The sequence below is a fragment of the Contarinia nasturtii genome, unplaced genomic scaffold, assembly GCF_009176525.2.
Source record: "Contarinia nasturtii isolate CC-2019 unplaced genomic scaffold, AAFC_CNas_1.1 Cnas_scaffold_1699, whole genome shotgun sequence".
Classification (NCBI taxonomy): Eukaryota; Metazoa; Arthropoda; class Insecta; order Diptera; family Cecidomyiidae; genus Contarinia; species Contarinia nasturtii.
The window spans coordinates 4,004,199-4,020,061 of NW_022199032.1; the positions used below are offsets into that span (position 1 = coordinate 4,004,199).

A 15,863-nucleotide genomic window follows, 5' to 3' on the forward strand; every position below is an offset into this window, starting at 1 on the left:
GCCCGGTAAATATATGTATATATACACGTCATGCACACGAAGGGGAACACAAAGGTTCAAATATGAAAAAAAAAAGTTCAGTTCGATAGCTCTTGAAGTGCCTTTAAATGTGCGGCCTTTGTTTTTTTGACTTAAAATGTCATGCATATTCGCATTTTTTTTTATTGTCGATTTCTATTTCCCTCATACCGTATATCGGGCCAAACTAATCTAAAAATATATAACGCAATTTTATCAACAAAATGAAAGTTTTCAACCGTTTTTTTTTCACTCATATTCGAGCAAGGGGGATGGATTGGACGAATCAAATCAACTGAAAACAAAATGTCAATAAAGAAAGAAAGAAAAACTTAAAATATTTCGACATTTTTTTCCTCATTATTATGTATTTGTTTTTTAATTCAGCAATAAAACAAAATAAAATACGATAAAATTCCTCAATTCATATCCTGTGATGATAATTTCGTTTATTTATTTTGATATATATTCACATCAATTTGAATAAAAATCAATTCCTCAATCGATTTTTTGTAAAATAAGTAAAATTATAAAAAAAAATTATCGCCAATATCCACCACTGCCACTGCCACTGCCACCACCACCTTGCTGGTTACGATTGCCTTGCTGGTTCCGATTAAAACCACTATTTCCTGCGCCACCATTTGGACCAAAATTATTGTTTGACCTTTGTTGATGCGATGGAAATCGATTGTTTCGATTTTGTTGTTGGAAATGCCCTTGTTGATTTTGACGATGATACGGCTGATTACCATGGCCTGAATAATTATTGTAATTATTCGAATAGCCCGTTTGGCGATTCTGCTGATAATTACCGCTGTTACCGTGACTCCATTTTTGTGTATTGTATCCTCCGCCGTCATCTAATAAAAACGACATAAAAAAACACAAATATATAAAATAATCGATTTGATTTGGTGCAAAAATCATTGCGAAATATCCACAATTTAATGTATGTTGGCCAACAGAAGAATAAAAAGAAAATGCAGAAAATGTAAAAAATTATTAAAATAAAAAAAAAACTCGTGACTTTTCGACAGAGAAGCGAATGTCCTTCAGATTGAGCTCGTACCACTCAACAGAGTTGTATTTTGCATCGTTTTTTTAAATTGCCACTTTCTTTATCATTAACGGTTTATAATTTGTTCGGAATTCATTCACCATTCAAGTTGAAATTCATGTTATCATTTAGAAAAATTGCTTGCTTGATTACTTGAGAGAACAGAGACAGAGTGAAATGTACGAACAAGAGAGACAGAGTAGGAGTTGTAAGTAGGATGGAATGAAAACGCGAATAAAAGCATTGTAAATTCACTGGTAATTATGCTTCTTACGATGTGCGATCGCAGACACGAAAAATCGGTATGTTGAATTAATGAAAAAATATGTTGGCTGCTTGTGCTGTCTATAATATACCGTGCCCAACTATACATTTTGTATGTGTCTCTTATCGAAAAATCATGTATTTCATTCAAGCGTCGTACACACATTGCCGCCCGACGCCGTTGTCATCATCATCGTACCACCGTCGCCCATCATCATCATCATCACATCCGTGCAAATTTTAATGCCATAAATCGTCATAATTCCTCAACTTTGATTTCAAATACTAGAGCACGTACGAAATTTTCGTTTTGTAATAGCAATTATGAATATCCTCGGTCTTGTACTCCAGCATAAGAAGACTATATGTTCATGTGAACGATAGAAGATGATGACGATGACGAGAGAGAAAGAGAAAAAAAACATCCAACACGAATGCGATTCATCTTTCCACAATTCGCCTGTGCCTTGCAACATAGTGATCTCGAATTGGATTCGAGCATGATTTCAAATGAAAAGTACTAATTTTCCGATTCCTATTAAATGTATTGCAAACACTTTTTAACTGCATCCATTTCATTTGAACATGTATGCACGTACACAAAACTAACTCACAGTTAAATAAGCCGAGACTACCTGTACTTGGTAACGGTTATTATTACTATGGTAAATATTAATCGCCTTTGGTAATTCACTTGAACTTGCGGTGAACTACTATTAGTTATTTCCAAGATAAAACCAATGCGAGTGTGTTTGTGTGCATGACAGAGAACGAGTGAGTGAACAATTAAGAATGTGCATAAAAATTTGAGTTGAGAAAATGTTTGTTCCAAACAAAGTACGAAGCTTACAAAATATACTTTAGCATGAATTTGCAATATGGCATTGAATTAGTTTCAAGCAAATCATCAACATTCCGACGGTATAGTAAACAATTATCTCTCGTGCTATCATTGGCTTCTACTTGAATTTAGATGAGTTGTATTGTTGAAATGGTTTGCCATATTATTATTATTATTATTTCTTTTCATAGAAAATGATAGTCTCCATTATCATTGAATCGTTTGTCCTTGCAATGGTATTCCGAACATTTTTCCTTGAAATAAAATCTTAAATCTGCATCGGAACGAATACCAATGAAATTTAAATAACACGATTGCATTGTATGTAACAAAAAAAAACGTCATTTTCTTTTATATTAATCATAAATCATTCAGAAATCATTGTTATCAAATCGTGTCTATGTCGTTCTCTCTATTTGCTGAGATTGAAGTGGTTCGAGAGAAGGTGGGGTAGAAATAGAGTCTCTAAGTTTGAAAAAAAAAAAAATTAATCAAAGAAAAATCAATTATGGATTTCTTTCTGTGACCGACAAATAAATCTCGGCATTATATGATGACAACTAACATACGCGCGCACCCACATTCATTGGAAACCGAAAACATGGTCTTATGTACGGATATTTCAAATTTATAATGCCTCGAAGCAAAATGGGAAAACAATAAACTTATCATAATTTAATAAGGGTGCGAAAATGTCATACACCAAAATATGAAATGTGAAGTAGAGAATATATTTCACGCAAACAAATACAGCCATTTCTCTATCTCACTTACGCTCTTCCTTTCTTTCTCGCTCTCTCTTTCTCACTTTGGGATTTGGAGGCACGCGACACTTTTCATTTCGAACAATAAGCTGTAAATCATTTTGTGCATCGTTGTTTGGAGTGTGTGTGACGCGTATAATTAGGGCACAATAGCATATCAAATTAAATCATAACATGGCAATGGACAGTACACAAGCAAAACGATGCCGTCATGCATTTGTTTCCCTTAGTCCATACAATTTTTTCTTCGATTAACCATGAAAATCGGCATATTTGTGGTGTAAATCGTTCATTGAATATCGACTGATTTTTGATAGTGATCATATAATTACCAAACACAATTGAATAAAGCAAGGAAAAAAAAATGCGCATTCTCGGAAAATTAATTAATACAATCGCTATCTTTTTCTGCATATTTCAATAAAAAAATTAGTCTATCTTGAACCTAGACCAGATTGAATTAACAAGTGCATTTAATTAAAAGTGGAAAAAAGTACTCACTCTGTCGATTGTAACTGTTTGGTGGTCCAATTGTGGCAAAGTTTCTATTGTCACTGTTGTATTGTTGCTGCTGTTGTTGCTGGTGATGCTTATACGCACCTGAATGATGATTGACCATTCGATGGCCAGCATCGCCAAGTGATGCTTGTCCATAGTTTCGATTGAAACCAATTTGTGGCCGATAATTTGATGGTCGATTTTCTGGTGCCAGTACATTTGGCGGTTCAATTGCGCCCGGTAATGGCTTTGATTCAAAAATGAATCCGTCTGGATATTTCGGATCACGAAATAGTATTGTTACAATTTTATTGTTGTAAATGTCGTCAAGACCGTAAATTGGTGATTCAAGTGATCTAAAACGGAATATTTTTTTTGGATTAATAAACGCTCATGTATGAAGGTAGAAACTGATGGACCACGAAATGAATACGTACTTTCCTGCCGGTATATTTTCGTCAGATACTAAAACTGTGCCTTGAACTCCGTCAATACAAATAGGTGTCTCTGTTGTTGGATCCGTGTTCTTTTTATACAATGCTAATAGCGTTGAAAATCCTTTGTTATCCGGTCCAACATACAATTTATCTTCACCTCTTTTATTGCGCTTCACTGAAAGTAAAAATTTGAAAATGAAATTTTATTCGATAAAATTCGATGGTTGACCATTTGATCTAAAAAAACTTACCTTCTTCTGGTGTTAATTTTTTGTAATATGGTTCAAGTGCTTTGATTAATCTTTTTTCATCGACAAAAGGCAGTAAAGCAACTCCTTGCCATGCGAATTTCTTTCCATTTAAATCAATTTTAAAGTCTTCGGGATAAAAATCAATGATTTCGGATTCTGGATCGGACATTAGTTTAGCCCATGGTTTTGGTACATGTACACTACTTGCAGCTGGAAAAACACCCATCAATTGTTCCAGTGGATTAAATGGTGTTGTATTCTTTTCAAATTGTGTCGATAAACCGGCAATGTGTATGAAATCAGAAGCGAATGGAGCATAATGATATGGAAAATACCAGTTCCATGATGCACAACCTTGATAATAGTATTTGAGGACCCAACAAAGTCCACGAACGTATTGCAAGGCAACCGAATAACGAAATTGTAAATTCTCTGCACCAACATCGAATTTCGATTCATAGTATCGATCTTTAAAGCCCGGTTCCCATAGTCGAACTTCATCATTTGCATCCGGGTCTTCTTCTTCCTCGGCTTCAGCTTCGCCTTCGGCTTCATTGTCTCCCTCTTTCTCTTCGCCACCGTCATCATGTTTCCGCTTTCTACTGCCGGATGGTTTTATCGTTGTTGATGCGACGTTGCCACTGTTTGGCTCTAAAAACTTTTCCAAATCGGATTTTTGTTCATTCTGAAAATCCACTCGTCGAAAATTTGCAATTTCGTTTCGTACATTTCTGATGGTTTGCGGTTGAAAGCCTTTGCCCAATTGCGTCGGTGCAAATTGTGAATTGTGCATATGCTGAAAGTTTGGTGTGTCTAATTTTCTTCGCTTATTTTGTTGTTTGTTACGTTCACGAAATTGAATCTCTTTCTTTTGTCGTTGTGTAAAAATTTCATCTTCAACCATTCCCAAATCACGTAAAATCATTTGGACACGCTCCAAATTTACTTCACCCGAATGTGTCAAATATCCATTTGTTTTATATACACAATTTTTATATAAACCAATTAGACGATCGATGGCCCCCTCTCGAATTTCCAAGCTTGGTAAATGCGGTAGAAAATCATTGCCAACAAAGAAACATAAAAACACCCAATCGTCAAGTACACGCTCAAAATCATATGGGAATGGTAAATTTGGCATTTGCAATGTTCTCTTCAAATATTCCTTAAGCACTGACAAACGAACGAAAATAAATTTCACTTCGGCCGATATTTGTATATTTGTTTCGGCTGCAGTTGCTGGCATTATACCCTCACAGCTACCCATTTCATGGCCCACCGAACCGCAAATTTCACATGGACGTGGCTTGTTTGGTAAAAATTCTTCACGAATAATTGTGAAATTTGGCTCATGCGTTGCCAATCCAAGCATAATTAAATCGGCATCAGCACCGCACAATACATGTTGCGTGTTTGGATCGTGATTTGGTTGACCTCGTTGCCTACGAATGAAGTCCATAATCTTGTGCTCACCCTCACCCGGAACACTAGCGTCCGATAGAAATACCTTCAATCCCTTCCAAGCCGGATTATTGTTTAAACGATCGTGAACGTAATAGTGCAAGCACTTGCTCAGTCGATCCATAAACGGTGTACCCGGTGTAATACAATTCGAATCAAAATGTTCACCTTTTTCCTTTTCTGGCGGTACAATTGCACCGACCGAAAGTAATTTCTCCTTTATTCGTGCCACCTCTAATTGTTTCTCGGCTGTTTCTTTTGATGCACGAAAACGTCGGGATCTGAAATTAAAAAAAAAAAAAACATAAAATATCACACATGTACATTGCTTTATTAATCAAAACAAAGAAAAAAAAACTAAACCAAAATACATTGACAACCAAAAATAAAAGTGTTTACAAACCGTTGTTGATTCATTTTAGCACGTGGTGCAACGCCATCGATGGCCATGTACAGCACTTTTCGTGGTCGTACAATATTGAGGAGGCGATCGATACATTCGAAAATGGCCACCATCATTTCATCTTCATTTTTTGGTGCTGGCTTATCTTCTGGATGCGTGCACGGATGAATGATTCCATTCATATCCAAATAGAGATTATCAAATTCAATACCATTCGGATTTGGTAGTGTTGCATCTTCGGGAACCCATTTGCCATCTGGTCCTTCAGTCTGAAAATGAAGTTAAACATATTTTTTTTTGTTTTTTGAAAATGCCATTCGATAATAATCAATTTAAGATATTTGCATTACTTAAAAAATCGCTTCAATCATACGAAAATATTAATTTTTGGTGGTGTAAACAAATGATGCGACACAATGAACAAAAATAACAAATTACATTCAGTATACACACAGACAAGTTCGGAGGTTATGTTTATCATTGATGAAAAAATGCCTAAATTTCTCTTTAAAATGCTCACCTTATTTTCAACACATTCGATAATAACACTTGGATATTTTCTACTTAACCAGCGAAAAAATGCTGGAACTCCCATTTTGAATTTAAAAAAAATATATTTATAAACACGTCTATAGGAAAGGTATTCAACACAAGTTTTGAAGCTTCACTTTGATATTCGACTGGCATACATGTTTTCACTAATCACCACACGTTAAATGTCATTCACATTATGTATATAGTTCGTGTTTTTTTTTTCTTCGAACAAATCGTCTACTTTGGTCCCTATTGGTAAAAAATAAACTGTCAAAAAAAAAATGTTGCCCGAAAATAAACAACTGATGGATACTTGCTGTACGAGAGACAGCAATTTATCATACGTTTGAGACAAGTGTGAAGGAAAAAAGAAAAGAAAATTACATTGGGATTGTATTGGAATTTTGTGTTCAATAACTTTTGTAATAAATGGGTAAATATTTGATTGTAATGAGCAAATGTGTGGGTAGTTTATGACAATTCTTTTTCTATCTGCGCGAGATGACTTGAAAACGCTGTATAAATGTGCCTACTTCATACACTTGAATGGATTTAATTTTTTTTAAAGAAACCAATTATTTAGTTGCATTGAATGTGATTGAGTGAATGTTTTGTGATATTTTCGGTATTTGGAAAAGTGTCTATATGAGTTCACGCTATTTTGACGTATAAAAAGTGAGTCAAACTGCGTAAATGCACTGTAAAAATGGTTTGAAATATTTTTTTAGTAATATTCCAACATTTGACAGACGACGCAGACACAGAGAAAGACATATAAGCACCAATCGTTCACAATATGTACATATATCTATATATATATAGTTTTATTAATATTACTGCCTCTGACTTGTTTTACATTTGTTGTTTTTTTATATTTAATCTTTCTTCTACACTTATATTTTTCCTCTCTCTCTCTCTTTCCTTCGCTGTGTGATCGCGAGCGAAAATACACAAATACTAAATCTTGTGCATTTGCACGTCAAAACGATATTACCTCGAAATGGGCAAATAAATTCCATTATACAGTATTTTTTTAGTGTGTGTTATTGTTGTTGTTAAAAATTGCGTACCAATTTCCATTCGATATCGTTTGATGTTATCGAAACGCAAGGAAAATCACCACATTTAGTTACGGTGTACGTTTTTAATTTTGTTTTGTATTGCTTTTGAATTATTTGAGCAATACCAAGTACTTAGTGCACTAATTTATTTGATATTCTATGAGTGGTGACGAGTTCAAAGATGCGCCTTTAAATTGCGGGCACCGTTTGAGCTTAGCCAATTGGTGTGTTTACCTCATAACAAAACGATCAAATTCGGACGGCATTTTTCTCTTTCGCTACGCATTTTAGTACTATTTGTGTATAGATTTTTTTTAATTCGGTTTTGTTTTCATTTTGAAGAATGTATTGAATATACAATAACCTTGTCAACGTATACGTGGCTTTATACAAATAATATGCGTACATTATTTTCATTTGGTAGGAAATGATATGATAACTAAGGTGACGGATATTTAACATTATTATTGCATTCGCAAGAGTTTACCGGCATACAATAGCTTCGATTTGCAGTAATCCAGAGATGTGCTCCAACACAAATAGCTACGTACCATAACAATTAATGCAAACAAAACGCACACTCCCCCCACACACATACACACATCACAGCGGCACCACAAATCGATGCATTTTGGGTAAGAAAATTCTAATCCATATTGATTTTAAGCCATTTAAATTGTTGCTTCTCTTTTATGAAAACTAGGTCACACCAAGAATCGGATGATTTGCGCAATAATGATAACTATTTAGTGCCGTTAAATTGTTGAATGTATGACATATTCTCGTTTAAAAAATAAAATTCAATAAATTTATTGAATTTATTGTGTGTTTTCAGTGAACAAAAAAAAAAAAAGAGAGAAGAAAACCTCCTCCCGAACGCATAAGATCACGTCATAAGTGAAAAGAAATTTATTTAATAAAAATAAGGACAATAGAAAATGTCAAGGATTGATCCAAGCACAGTTTTAGCACCGGTCTTAGATGAGGTTTCGCATATGACATTTGTTTATTTTTTAATTGGAGCGCTTATCATATACATAGCCTGGCGATCGACATTTGTACGGCATGAGGCCCGCAACATACCATATAGACAACGTACTGTTTTTATTTTTAATCCACAAACCGGAGATTTTCAACAGCATTCACTCGGATTGTTATTGAACAATTTGAATAATAATTTTGCACAAACAACACCAACATTCGAATCAATTTTGGACGAAATGAATGGCATCACGTATCAATCGCCGCCACCACAACAAGATGAAAATATTGATGATGATTCAGTGATTGAAGAAGAAACACAAGAAATTATCAGAGAAATGGACCGTGAACCAAACAATTTATTCGAAAATCAAAGCGGACTACGTAATCGACGAACAAATACGGTAACGGGGTACGTACCATCATATTTCATATGATAATTGTGATGTCATTGTTTTAATCATGTTTGACAATTTTTCGATTTTTTTTCGTTTACATAGGAATAACAACAACACAACCAGTAATAATAACAATGTCGATCCTATTGGTATATCGACAGACAGAGTAGATACAGCTGCTGTAAATACGGCTAGAACTGGATGTGACACAGAGAATCGTACAAATGGTTCGACGACGATTCCAGAGGAGGACGTTCAATCGACATCGGTTGGCGGGGCTGTGGAAAATATAAGTAGTGCCTCAAACGAAGCCACATATTCCAGCAGCGATGAAATCACCATTAAACTTAAATATTTGAATGATGATTTGAAAATTGTCAAGGCCAGAACTAATGAACCGATTGGAGATTTCAAAAAGTTGGTACTTTGTTCGGCAATATGTTTTTTTTTATTTGTAATTTGACTAAACTATTTCATTACACTTCTTGTTTTGCGCACGTGTTTTTTTTTTGTTGTTGCCTCGCACAGACGAAACTTCAATGAAGAGTTGAACGCTCAAAAATTGGTTCGTTTAGTTTTCAATGGTCATGTTCTACAACCCGATGCAAAAACAATTGCTGCCTGCGGTTTATTCGATAACTGTGTTGTACATTGCTTAATTCATAATCGGCGGCCAAATACTGTCACCGAGTCCAATCCGTTAGCAAATAATCAACAAATTCCACTTGGTAATGAAGGTAAATTTATCAAAATAAAAAAAAGATTGATGCTTTATTATACATTTATTGACTTTTCTCTATGGATATTGTGTTCAGATGTGGCCGAGCAAATGGGAATCAATAATCTAATGAATTCCAATCAAAATCGAAATCGAAACACACAACGTTTATTGAATTTGAGTTTATTTCTGATATGTCTGTCGGTCGTGATATCATGGTTTTTCAGGTAAATGTCAAAATTCGCATTTTTTTAAAATTGTTTTGTTAGTTTTAACCATATTTCATTCTCTTTTATCCAATTACAGAATTCAATATTTTCAATTATTTTCGTGGTATTCAACGGTTGGACTAGTTCTTCTTACAACATTTTTTCTTGTCATAATTCCCTTAATATTTTTGATTGAACGCGAAATATTTCGAAATTTATAAGTATTAAAAGGATTGAAATGAGAACACAAAAAAAAAACAACAAGAAGAAACTACTTTGTACATATATGAATATAAAAAAAATCATGCAAATTTTCATATGCATACGATTTTTCTTTTTCTTATTGAATTGAATATTTATCTACAAAACTGACACTTTCTCACAGAGAAGGAATCATACACACAATCGTACATATAGAACGCACATACAAATATGTACGAACAAAACAAAATTAATAATTGTTATTTATTTTGAAATGAAATTGTTGTATTCTGGACCATACGTTGAATACCTATTTTATTCACATACCAGTGAATTGGCGTGTCGAGCGACTAATAATTTTATTGCTGGAAAAAGCACATATGGCAATGTAGATGTGGAAAAAAAAATCTTATTATAAAAACGCTTTAAGTTGAATTAAAAACGTAGCTTTATTTGTAATACTGTCTTTAAAAAAAATTACAATAATTATGTTTTAAATCTCGCATTTGGTTATAAAATTTAAATTTAAAAAAAATTAAACTCAGATTGTTTTCAAATCGAATTTACTGATTTTTTTTTTTTATTTATTTATTGGATTTGTTTTTTTGTAGTTAATTAGCTGACAATGGGTGTATGAAAAAAAGTGATATCAATGCATAGAATTATAATTGAAATTGGTTTACGTATGGCTCAGAGCATGGTATTTTCTCTTATTTGTCTAGTATAAAAAAAAAATTATGAAGAAAAAAATCCAATAAAAAAATAATTTTGTTGAAAAAAATACTACAAAATAATGAACAGTATTTGTAATACAAATTTTGTTTATCCTTTTTTTTTTGCAAAAAAATAGGAAAGCTATATGGCGAACGGAATGGATTTATTTGTTAATTTTATTTGACATATTTTATCCAAATAATATATGGCTTGAACATCGATTTTCATTTATATCAGAACGTGAAAAGGTGTTCCAATTCCGACATTGTGATGATTTTTTAAATTTTGAAATTGCCTATATTCGGGCGTTAATCGCCGAACGTACACAATGTTCAAAAAACACCTTTTGTTTACATTGGCACCAATCCAATTTTGGTTCAAATTCCACCTCTCGTGTTTTTGTTTCTTCTTTCGTATGATTTAGTGTCATAATCCGCTTAAATTTTGTGTTGCACCATTGATACGATCGTAAAATGGCTTTGATGCGCCAAAACATTCAGTTCAAACGTTCATATTGGACAGCGACCGAGTATGAATTTAAAGAAAAACAAAAATATTATCAATATGATTTTCAGTTGTCTGACTGTACTTTGGTAACGAAATGGTTAAATAAAAAATCAACCGTTCTTGTTGTAAACGTGGTATTGTTCTCACATTGATATTATAGCTTCTGGAATACTCGACTCTCAATATAATATAAACAACTTTTTATTGGTTTCCTTGTTTGTATATATTTTTATTTAAAAAAGTGCTTGTTTTTTTGTGTGTTCATATAAAAGTCCTAAATTTAGAATTTCAAAAAAAAAAAAAAAATCATTCAAAAAATTGCTTGGCCAAAATTTACAAATTAAAGCATCCAAATGACAATAATAAGGCTTATTGCTTATGGTAGTCCAACCTGAAAATAATGGTTTCAAATACGTAAGTTCGTTCAGACTCTTGTTTATAATTTATTCAACTTTTGTTTCGCTGGCTGGTGTTGAGGCGGTACTTTGTGCAGATGAGTCTTCATTTTTGGATGGGCCAGTTTGTGTGATTGGTACAACACGTTCGGTATTTTGTTGAACTTGTTTACGGGCGGCTGTAATGGTTAGCACACCATCGGACGATAATGATGATTGTACATCGTTCGGGTTGGTGTTTGCTATTGATTTAAACAAAACACGAACATGTTTTCAATTAGTATCGTGTATCACAATTTAATTTTCAATTTTAAAGTGAATGAATATCTTACCTGGCAAGGCGTATCTGCGTGTGAATTGACGTGAGATGTAGCTATAAGAAAAAAAAACAACGTAACATATTAAATGACTTGTTACAAATATTTACGAGATGTAAATATTTACCCGTGTTCGTCGGCTTTTTCTTCATGTCGGCCTTCAACAACAACAAATTTTTCGGTGGTCTTGACAGTAATTTCATTTGGTGTGAATTGTTGAACATCCAAAATAACTTGGAATTTATCGTTGTCAACGTTCAATGTTGAACCACTTCCTTCACGCTTCAAATTATTTGATCTCCATGGTCGGACATAGCCGCTACGCAATACACTGGGTGTTGGATTCCAGAATGAAGATAAGAGATCATCACGACGCAATCCAGTGCCGAATTCTTGATCTAATAAACGTGATGAGCGGAATGGACGATCAAATGCACTGAAATCATCCCACCAGTCACGGAAACTCAAAGGAACAACTGACATTTCTACAAAAATAAAGAAAAAAAACAATGCGAAAAATTACACACAAAATGAATACGAAAACAAAATCAAATCCACAATAATATTTTTATGAGAAATATTTTCTTTCTTAAAATTCTTTTCACTTTCTGGAAAATTGAAATCAACTAAAAAACGGTAAAGTTTTGGAAAACTCACTGTATGATTTTTTGTATATTTTCACGATCCAAAAGCTTTGAATGAAAGTCAAATACTACTTGACTGTTTGGTCCTCCTTGCCAATTTATATATCGTTATGAAATTTCATTTTTTCCGACGGTGAATCTAAAAACAGACATGGTGTTTCATCGCCAAAGCGGGCACCGTGTGGGCACTTTTTTCATGTGTGTAATTGCCTTTTTTAAGAACGGTGATCTTTTCGCTCAATGTGTTGACGACGCGCCCGAAACTGTTTTCATTAGTCATCATTTTGCATTTTTGATGGCTGTTTTTTTCTTATTCTGATTCGTCATATCATTTTCAAAACAAACACACAACGGTGTAAAAGCAAATGAAACGAAATGAAAAAAAAAGTATATTTCTAGAAATTACGATTTCATGCTAATGATGAACATTTAAATCGGTACATTTGGTTTACAAAAATAACCAATTTCTATAAATAGGACATTTTGTAAAATGACCGAATGGAATGTTGGTGTGAACCTTCGATATGGGAGTTGTAATTGATTTTTCCTTGTGGTTTGGAATGTGCTTCGATTAGTCATCATGCAAAAAATTCTCACCTAAAAAAGAACTATGCTCGAATGTTCGAATGTCGGATGTAAACAGAGGCTATATTATTGTTGTTAACGTCATTCGCTCGATATGACTTTATACGTTTGAATTTTGTTATTGATGTTGGTCGGTGTTGTCTGCGTATGTCAACAAAATTTGCAACGCATAAACGTCATCATCGCGCATATAACAACAACACCCACGTCTCGTATAGTAGCAATCGCATCATAGCACACACAAAAAAAAATGTGTGTGAAATTGCGACGGATGGAAAAGAGAATGAAACATCTGTAAATCTCGTTTTGGCACATGCAAAACCATTCTATCTAATCACATGTACACAATTTTCTCCTTCTCGCTTAACAATCGCTTGTTGATTACCTCTTTGCACTCTGAATGAACCATCTAAATAAAAACACGAAATTTTTATCCATACGTTTCGTATAAGAAAAAAACTTTGTTAACACCAAAAAAATATTTATAATCATTTTTTATTGAGAATTCGTTTTAAAAAAGATACTTACAATAAGCGACCAAATCATTTAGCTTTTGATTGTGTTCTCCAAAAAAAAAAAAGAGTTACAACGAAATTATATTACATTGTGTGCCATTTCGAACATTGATTTTTTTATATTGCCACATTTCTATTAACGTATTTGACTTTTGTTTCTCATTCGAACTGGATGACAACATTATGCATCAAATGGTGAGTGCCAAACCCAATTTATATATATTATATATATATCATTTGGAATCTGCCATAGATAACACCAACAAATTTATATTATTTATTTATTTATTTATGCTTGTAAAATGTGTTGTTGTTTTTTGATACAGATGTTTCGATTGTTGGCCGTAATTTGTTTGATTGTAAGCATCGAACCGAGATTGGTAAAACGAAGCTATTCGGATCAAAGTGTTCGCGGCTATTTGACAGAGGTGTGTGCATAAATCTATTCCAAATTGATTTTTTCAATATAATTATTTTCATATTTGTTTTTTCTATCCTCTCTCTCTCTCTCTCTCTCTCTCTCTCTCTCTCTCTCTCTGCCTCTCCCTCTTTCGGAATTTGTGATTTGTATTTATAGCGCATTTGCTGGTGGAATGAAGTGTGTAAAGAGGAATTCCAGCAATTGTTTCGTTGCAAGTGTCCCGTTTACTCTTACTGTCGATCACCTGGCAGATATTATAATGCATACTGTACTATGACGAATACGGGGTATACAATTTGATTAAGTTTTTTTTTTTTTTGAAACTTATCAGTTTTGACCGATACTGTCTCAATTCTTGTAGGTACATATGGACGCAGCCGCATTTGGATTGGGTTCCCTGATCATCAAAGCATCCAAACCGTGTGTGAGCACTGCGAAACGAACCGCAACATTAACCGTTTCCGGGTTTGACATCACACAACCACTTACAGACAATTTTCATGCCAAATCAAAAGCATTCACACACACAAACACACACTCAACATAAACCAAATACTTTATGCATATTCCGGGTAGCAAATTGAAGGCAAATTAAAAAAATAAGCAAAGAAGATACACAGGAAGAAAATTAAAATGGTCACGAAATTCTTAAATACTGCCTCATTCGTTCATCGATTTGAAGTGCACATATTGTTTAACGTTTAATCAATCATGTTAAAATTTGTACTTGGCTTAAACATCGAAACAGGAATAACAAAAGCTCAATTTTTTCGATCAATGTTCAAATATGACTGTTTTCATAGTCATTTTTTGCATTTTTTTTTTATATAAAAATGATTTTCTTTATATGAATCACTTAGAATAAATCAACATTACTAGATAAATGTCTTCAAATGCGTTACTGAAAAAAGTCAGTCAGTAAAAGCGTTATAAAATATATGGACGATGTCACGCTTTTGTTGGCGAACTTTTTTATATAACGCGTCACATACAGTTTTTGACACTATTGCTGACGTACTTTTTTCTATAACGCATTTGAAGACATTTATCTAGTAATGCTGATTTATTCTAGGCGGGTCATATATCATCACATACTGAAAGCATGATCATCGCAAAACATCCATTGATATCAGCGTTTGTTTACACATTGAGAAAATGAAATTGTGAAAAATTTGTCTACAAAACTCGAATGCAAAAGGCAAAAATCATATTGACCGAAAAATCAAACTCTTATAATACTGTGTGATTTGAAAAAAATCAAAAAAGTATCTTATTCTGATAAGTGCTGATTTGACTTTTTTTTTAAAATCAATTTTAAAGTGAAAAGAAATAATAACGAAAACAAGTTGGATAAAACCAACATGTAAAAGTCTTCTTCTAGTTTCTTAGGGCTTCCATAAAAGACAACACACAATACGATACAATTTAAAGACAATTTTTATTAGAAATTATAATGGTATGTTGTATAGTGCGGTCATGTTTTTATAGGACAGTGTGAGAGCAGCGCACTGCATTTCGATATAATCAAATAAAAAAAGGAAATAATAGTTTGCCAATATCGTTACCGAAACGAAAAATTTCTGAACAAAATAAAAAATGCTGTCTGAATTAAAAAAAAAAAATGAATGACAAATTGAAAACAAATATGAGATTTATTTACAATTTA

General features: G+C 33.3%; 3 protein-coding genes across 9 annotated transcripts; 1 reads left to right on the forward strand and 2 right to left on the reverse strand.

Moving 5' to 3' along the window:
• Nucleotides 1–433: 433 nt before the first annotated feature.
• On the reverse strand, nucleotides 434–6,697 carry LOC116346826 (5'-3' exoribonuclease 2 homolog). Its single transcript, XM_031777057.1, has 6 exons — nucleotides 6,518–6,697; nucleotides 5,998–6,266; nucleotides 4,134–5,875; nucleotides 3,883–4,057; nucleotides 3,449–3,801; nucleotides 434–881 (listed from the first exon to the last, which is right to left on the reverse strand). The coding sequence occupies exons 1-6, from the start codon at nucleotides 6,590–6,592 to the stop codon at nucleotides 559–561; spliced, it is 2,937 nt and encodes a 978-aa protein (XP_031632917.1). The 5' UTR covers nucleotides 6,593–6,697; the 3' UTR covers nucleotides 434–558.
• Nucleotides 6,698–6,815: 118 nt separating this feature from the next.
• On the forward strand, nucleotides 6,816–10,215 carry LOC116346827 (transmembrane and ubiquitin-like domain-containing protein 1). Of its 7 annotated transcripts, XM_031777063.1 has the most exons (9): nucleotides 7,097–7,206; nucleotides 7,281–7,329; nucleotides 8,017–8,227; nucleotides 8,296–8,361; nucleotides 8,428–8,985; nucleotides 9,074–9,388; nucleotides 9,500–9,708; nucleotides 9,787–9,916; nucleotides 9,996–10,215. In XM_031777063.1, exons 5-9 carry the CDS (start codon nucleotides 8,531–8,533, stop codon nucleotides 10,117–10,119), a joined length of 1,233 nt encoding a protein of 410 aa, XP_031632923.1. In that variant the 5' UTR covers nucleotides 7,097–7,206; nucleotides 7,281–7,329; nucleotides 8,017–8,227; nucleotides 8,296–8,361; nucleotides 8,428–8,530; the 3' UTR covers nucleotides 10,120–10,215. The 7 variants fall into 7 exon arrangements, with proteins under 7 accessions (XP_031632918.1, XP_031632921.1, XP_031632923.1 ...); XM_031777058.1 differs by lacking the exons at nucleotides 7,097–7,206; nucleotides 7,281–7,329 and adding an exon at nucleotides 6,816–6,964; XM_031777061.1 differs by lacking the exon at nucleotides 7,281–7,329 and having other exon boundaries at nucleotides 7,080–7,206.
• Nucleotides 10,216–11,573: 1,358 nt separating this feature from the next.
• Nucleotides 11,574–12,823, reverse strand: LOC116346835 (protein lethal(2)essential for life-like). Its single transcript, XM_031777075.1, has 5 exons — nucleotides 12,690–12,823; nucleotides 12,160–12,517; nucleotides 12,048–12,088; nucleotides 11,773–11,957; nucleotides 11,574–11,711 (listed from the first exon to the last, which is right to left on the reverse strand). Exons 2-5 carry the CDS (start codon nucleotides 12,513–12,515, stop codon nucleotides 11,697–11,699), a joined length of 597 nt encoding a protein of 198 aa, XP_031632935.1. The 5' UTR covers nucleotides 12,516–12,517; nucleotides 12,690–12,823; the 3' UTR covers nucleotides 11,574–11,696.
• Between the last annotated feature and the right edge of the window lie 3,040 nt (nucleotides 12,824–15,863).

Coding starts and splice junctions, on each gene's coding strand:
- LOC116346835 (XM_031777075.1), bottom strand. CDS start 12,515: ATGTCAGTTGTTCCTTTGAGTTTCCGTGACTGGTGGGATGATTTCAGT. Junction 12,089..12,159: donor GAAAAAGCCGACGAACACGG/GTAAATATTTAC, acceptor TTTTTCTTATAG/CTACATCTCACGTCAATTCA. Junction 11,958..12,047: donor ACGCAGATACGCCTTGCCAG/GTAAGATATTCA, acceptor TTAAATCAATAG/CAAACACCAACCCGAACGAT.
- LOC116346827 (XM_031777058.1), top strand. CDS start 8,531: ATGTCAAGGATTGATCCAAGCACAGTTTTAGCACCGGTCTTAGATGAG. Junction 9,709..9,786: donor AATTCCACTTGGTAATGAAG/GTAAATTTATCA, acceptor TATTGTGTTCAG/ATGTGGCCGAGCAAATGGGA. Junction 9,917..9,995: donor GTGATATCATGGTTTTTCAG/GTAAATGTCAAA, acceptor ATCCAATTACAG/AATTCAATATTTTCAATTAT.
- LOC116346826 (XM_031777057.1), bottom strand. CDS start 6,592: ATGGGAGTTCCAGCATTTTTTCGCTGGTTAAGTAGAAAATATCCAAGT. Junction 5,876..5,997: donor GCTAAAATGAATCAACAACG/GTTTGTAAACAC, acceptor TTTTAATTTCAG/ATCCCGACGTTTTCGTGCAT. Junction 3,802..3,882: donor GAAAATATACCGGCAGGAAA/GTACGTATTCAT, acceptor ATTCCGTTTTAG/ATCACTTGAATCACCAATTT.